The 6427-nt window shown below is 34.9% G+C and overlaps 1 protein-coding gene across 1 annotated transcript in view; it reads right to left on the reverse strand.

Annotated features, from left to right (window-relative positions):
• The window catches only part of LOC107738782 (uncharacterized), a 7684-nt gene extending 1607 nt beyond the window's left edge, over positions 1 to 6077 (reverse strand). Inside the window, exons 1-5 of the mRNA XM_016550626.1 lie at positions 6023 to 6077; positions 2376 to 2504; positions 1083 to 1166; positions 618 to 716; positions 74 to 157 (exon numbers count right to left, since the gene is read on the reverse strand). Coding sequence (XP_016406112.1) covers positions 74 to 157; positions 618 to 716; positions 1083 to 1166; positions 2376 to 2504; positions 6023 to 6077 — 451 coding nt within the window. The remainder of the gene's footprint in view (positions 1 to 73; positions 158 to 617; positions 717 to 1082; positions 1167 to 2375; positions 2505 to 6022) is intronic.
• Between the last annotated feature and the right edge of the window lie 350 nt (positions 6078 to 6427).

Below are 6427 nucleotides of genomic sequence, written 5' to 3' on the forward strand. Positions count from 1 at the left end.
AAAAAAAAAAAAAAAAGGATTTGAAGACAACAAACTAGAGCTGATAGAACAAGTAAGATGATCGATACTGTACCCGTATCATCAAATGACCGTTTAAATATCCACACTGTCCAGAGTAACTGAAGAAATCCAATCACACAGGCCCATCCGATACGATCTGCATGTGAGATATTAAAAGAAGAATATCCCCCGTCAGTGTTTCTGTAAAGTTACATCACAGATATAAAAATTTACTTAGTTTTAACACAGTTTTCAAGATGTAATTGTCATGTTTGGTTTGTTTTTCCAGACCTTATTTTAATATTATTTCTGTTCTATGGATTTTGTTTCCGTCCTGTGTCTGAGTTTATCTCCATAGTTACTGATTAAGTTCATCACCTGTGTCTTGTTTAGTTGCTCATTATCTTATTATCCTTGTGTATTTACAGCCCTTTGTCTGTTCAGCTCTGTATCTATTCTCGTCTGTGTATGGTTTGGTTTGTGGTTCTCCTGTGGTGCTTTTTGTTTTGTTCTGTTTAGTTATTAAAGACTGTGTATTCAGCCTCCACCAACCCATGACAATGATGAGCTGTACTAAAATCTTTCAATTCTTAATATATTTAAAAACATAATCACACCTTTCTCATTTTCCAGAGCTATGATGTAGACAGAGACCATAACAGCATTCATCAATAACATCAACATTAACCACACTGATCTCCTGACCAGAGGTGAACCTGAAAAAATATGAGTAATAAACACGTTTAAACCAAGCACATAATAAACATGTGTTCATTTATTATTTCATATGATGAGAAATTGTTTGTATCTGGGTTTAATACAGACTGAACTAAAAGGCCAAAAATGTGATCATCAGTAAGAGAGAAATCACTAAAGAACTGGATGATTTATTTCTTATGAATATTAAAATATTCCTCATCTCATTCAACATTATCTAACACTCAAATCCAAGACTATAGTCATAGAGATAGTGAACGTCATAAGTTCATCAAGATTGTAGTGCCATTTATGGATTATATATTGATCGTGTTATAATGTATTGATTGATTTATGTATTTATAACAGTGATCACAGTCACTTACAGCCCATCTTTTCCCCACATGTAATGTCCCAATTATAATTTGTCACTGTTGTCAGCACCGGTATAACTGCAACAATGAAGAATCCTAGAAACAGGAGAGTAATTATGATAACGTAGATACTGTGCATCACTGCCAGACACACAGCTGATTAGATGAAAAGCATCAACATATGAAGATCATTCTTAGTTCATCATGTTCATGATGAAGTTCAACTTCATCATGTTAATGTAATTTACTAATTGAAGACATAAAGATGTCAGTCATCATAGAGTGCTAAATACACAGACAGTTCAGGTAAGAATGAGACTAGCAACCTCAATCTATACCTGAACTATCACACTAAAACTTTCAGGACTCGCACCTGCATTTTGAAGCTCAATGAAATGGACATATAAGCCCATCAACTGAACGTGTTAGATCCCACGCTTCTTTCAGCAGAGCGTCTCACACCAGTTTTATAGCCTGAACGCTACAAAAGAAATGCTGCGCTTTGTGTGCTCTAGTCTACACTAAAAAATAAATAAATAAATAAATCAAAGCCACTGTTGAATAATTAAGGTTTGACTGATGAACTCCTTCCTCAATTGGACATAAATTGTGACTGTTTCTGGAGTTATGGAAGTCACCATTTTTTATATTTTCATCACTGTCACAAGAATAGAACAGGCCTAGGGAATTGACTTTGGTTCCTTCATGTCAGGTGTTGCATGAGCAGGACATTTCGATAGTCACACCTGTTAGTAAATCCAGTTATCAGTCCCGAACAGAGATTGTGTGAACGCAGCCAAATTATAAAATATAACCAGTTTGAATCTGGAGACAATTCTTTGTGTCACGATGAACTTGGAGGGAAAGCAAAATCCACATCTCACTTTGTGCTCCCTGTATTTTTCCCATGTATCATCACATTTCTGCCCTTGTTTTAAAATGTCAGCTGGAAAGATGTGAATTGCAGGGGTTTTTATCTTGCGAAACGCAGAATGCAGTAGTTATTGGTGATGCTGACTTGCTCATTTGATTAGACTCCACCTATGACATGTTATTTCCTCCTCTTCCGTAATCATTTTCTTCTGTCTCATTGGCATTTTAGCTTGCGTTATATGTTCTGATTGAAAGAGAACCTGATTTAAAGTTATTGCATACTTAAAATTACATTAATAAAGAGTTGAATAGAGTGCTTGTTACAAGCGTGCACTCAATTCAAAACCAGAACCGTTTTACTCGAATACTGTATTCTTCCATTATTCCTCATAAATGAATCCACATAGTTTATAAAGCTGAACTCACCTCCACTGGAAGATCCAAATGCGTAAAACAGGAGGATGAATTGAAATGAAGGCAGAATATAAAAGCTTTTACCAGCCAGAACCACAAATATAGCACTTATCCGTTCACCGAGCTTTCCAATGATTGTAACCAATTCTATAACATGAAGAATACATAAATGAATAAATAAACAAACAAGTATTCCTTTTCAGTTAATTTATACCCCCAAAGGGGAGACGTATCGCCTGAAATACAAACATTTACAGACAGATTATGAAAAATGTAAAAATTCAATTAATACAATTTAAACACAAATGTAATAAGCTAACGCTTAACAACAACTTTTTAAACATGTAAGTCCCCTACAAATATTAAATGAAATATAATTTATCTGAAGGTGATTTTCACACGAACACTCGGCCTGCTGTGTCCAGTAGGCTTGCTGTCGCTTGTCCAGGATTAAGATGTACATCTCCTGAGAGTAAAGAATATATATCCAGACAACATCCAGCAGACCTCGTCCTGTTTAGCATTCTTTATTTTTTGCCAATTTATGCTTCGGTTCGGGTGATCAACGGCAGCGGCTATTTGCACTAAGTGAAAATATCAATATTTTATTAGCGATATGCTATTTACACTAAGTGCAAATAACGATAGATCCTTACACTATGTAAAAAGAGCAGCAATTTCTTTGGAAAAGGTGTGAAAAGTAGATGATGTTTATACATAGTGGAGAAAATTGCAGATATTACTACTCAGTATTGATGTACATTATAAAACAGTATTCAGCAATAACATATTGAGTGTAAACATCACATTTCTTAAAGTTACTAAATGTATGTAGCCTTATATTGAGACAATAACGCCCTCCCTACACCTACCCCTAAACCTACCCGATCAACACTTTATTATTAAATACACGCCAGGCCCTTCATTTCCATTTTTTTAAATATATAATGCATTTTTATTGAAAATAAATGTCTTTCTGATCTCATATGTGACGGGAAAAGAGAGAATAATGAATTCGGCAAAAGGTGGATTCGAACTCGGGTCGATCGCGTCAAAAGATGTCGCCATATGGTTTCCGCCATATATACACCACTGTGCCTTATTATAACGCATTGGTGGGCGGAGCTAATGTACAGCCTCTGCCAACAAGGTGGGCCCTTTGCACTTAATGGCAGCTCCTCTATGAATCAATAGAGTATTATAGATGACAAAATGTAGAATACGTCTTTGATACAGGGTTCCCTTTTCCAGACTCAAATTTCCAGACTTCACTGTAGACCATTCAGACCACATTTCATAACGAAAAACAAATGGTTAAGGAAATAATTTGAATAATCTAGTTGTAAACATCTACATAAAACAATGTTTTGAAAGGTGACCTTAGACAAAATAAAGAAAACCATTATTCAAAGAAACACACAGCTGTCAAAGACACCTATTAAATAAATAAGGATAACAAAGGAGAAGTACAAAAAATCTCGAAACATTGTAAAAATACTGGTAGCTCTTCTCCTTTAAAGTGAATTTGCCGGTTGGCAACAGATCCACAACGAAGCGACTTTAGAGATTTATGTGGGATTAACGTCTCAGGTTACTTATGTAACCATGGTTCCCTGAGTAGGGAACGGGACACTGCGTCCTCTAGGGGTCGCTATGGGGAACGCCTCGTCGTGACCCGTGTCTGAAGCATACATTGAAAAAACACCAACTCGTTGGCCGGCGACAGCCATGAGACCAGTGCCTCTATAGCCTACAGATTAAGAAAAATATGTCTTCATAATGCAATATATCTGAAAAGAGTGAAAAATTAAAGATTGTAAAGTGAATAGTCTTCCGTATGTTTACTGAACCCACCCAGCAAAAACTCGACAATGCCAGACGTCTAAACAACATTAAAATTTGGTTGAAAAGTGAAAGGTGAAAAGACGTCTATAAAAAGAAGTCCAAGTTACGTCTAAATGTGGTTGTAAAGTTAAAGTTGAAAATACGTCTTTTCATGACTGATTAGCTACACCATGAATTAATTAATTATATTCATATTTCATATTCATAATTACTGTCAAAATAAGACAATTCACAAAAGAGTACCAAAACATTTTTTGACACATTAAATACATCTTTCACGTAAAAAAAACACTTTCCTGATCACATCTTAAGCCTGCATTTGATCAAACATACCGTAAAAAACAGTCATATTGTGAAATATAACTACACAAATAATTGTTTTCTATATGAATGCATTGTAAAATGTAATTTATCCCTGTGAACTGAATTTTCAGCATCATTACTCCAGTCTTCAGTGTCACATGATCATTCAGAAATCATTCTTATACAGGGTGTCTACAGATATGAACAATTACATTTAAGACTTTTTAAGACCTTTTTTAATACCACCTGACATTAAATTTAAGACCAAACCTCTGATTGAAATTCATTCATTCATTCATTCATTCATTCCTTTTATTTATAAAGCACTTTACAACTGCACCTGCAGACCAAAGTGCTGTACAATCAACATGCAGGTACATACAATACATAAAACACAAACAATCCAAATAAAACACAGATACTAGCCCAACTCCTTGGAAGCTAATGACAAGAAATAATTTTTAACCCCAGCTTAAAAAACATTTATGGATGTAATCTCTCTAATCACACATTATTTTACGTACATATAATGTAATATTTAATTTGTTAAATGTAAAAAGATATTTATATTGCTGTCAGAAATGCTATTTATTATTAAGATATACAGCAAACTTTTCATATCAGCAGACAATATCCCATACAAAATACGCATCACCGAGATTTCTGGTGGTGTAAAATTTATCCTGAGGCAATATTTTATCTGTGTTCTATTAGCTTTTACATTTATCTGCATATTTTTTATATTAACCTCAGGATGTTATTTACCTTTATAAAGGCCATTTTTTAAACCCTATTAAATGTATGCATCATATTTCATGTCAAACTCTTACAGTTGATCAATAGATTCAATTTACACTAAGGATCTATACCAAACAAATTAAATAATTTACATTGCACAATTACAACTGCAATAAATGATGTTATGAGATTAAGGTTTTAAATACAATTTTGAATATACAAATAAGAAATGTTGGGGGAGGAAATACATACTTTTAAACATACAAAACGCGCCAGTAGGTAAGTCACTTAATGAGTGAGTCATTGAGTCATTCAATTAACTGATTCGTTCAAAACGCTGAATCACTCAGTAACAAATCCCCGCTGCGTGCTTGGAGATTGTGCAATACTTCTGCTGTGATCTTTGTTTGGAAGTTGGAGCACCGGTAGTGACGTCATGGCTGTCGCCGGCCAACAAGTTGGTGTTTTTTCAATGTATGCTTCAGACACGGGTCAGGCGTTCCCCATAGCGACCCCTAGAGGACACAGTTCGAAGTTCCCATGAAAGGGAACCCATTTATTGTCACCATAAGATTTGCATGTGTGTGTGGCTTTCTACAAATAAAGATATAAGAAAATATATAAATACAAATAACAATAACAATTATAAGTAGTCACAATAGACATAATAACAGCAATCTCCATAATGAATATATTAAAATACAATGATTAATACAGTAAAATAGGAGAGAAAGTGCACCGAGAGAAATTCCCAATACTGAGCTGTAGAAATCTGACACCTCTCAGCACGGAGGACAGAGATTGAGCCGCTCTGTCTAGCGCATTAGTGCGCATGCGTCAAAGGAGTAACTCTTAGAAATGAGCGATGCATATTAAATATATATTAAATAAACCATATGATGATTAAATGGCACATAGATTATGTCTTCTAAACATAACGGTAATCTATGTGAGGAAACTAGTATGTAAACACACAGACATCTTTACACGCTAGTACTCGTCTAGTTGTCACTCGCATACAGGGCTGGACTGGGACAAAAAATCGGCCCTGGCATTTTTTGGTCCAGGCGGCCCACCACCACTTCGATATATATATATATATACTAGTCAAAAGTTTTTGAACAGTAAGAGTTTTAATGTTTTTTAAAGAATTCTCTTCTGCTCACCAAGCCTGCATTTATTTG

This window comes from Sinocyclocheilus rhinocerous, unplaced genomic scaffold (genome assembly GCF_001515625.1).
Source record: "Sinocyclocheilus rhinocerous isolate Xijiao unplaced genomic scaffold, SAMN03320098_v1.1 scaffold4511, whole genome shotgun sequence".
Lineage (NCBI taxonomy): Eukaryota > Metazoa > Chordata > Actinopteri > Cypriniformes > Cyprinidae > Sinocyclocheilus > Sinocyclocheilus rhinocerous.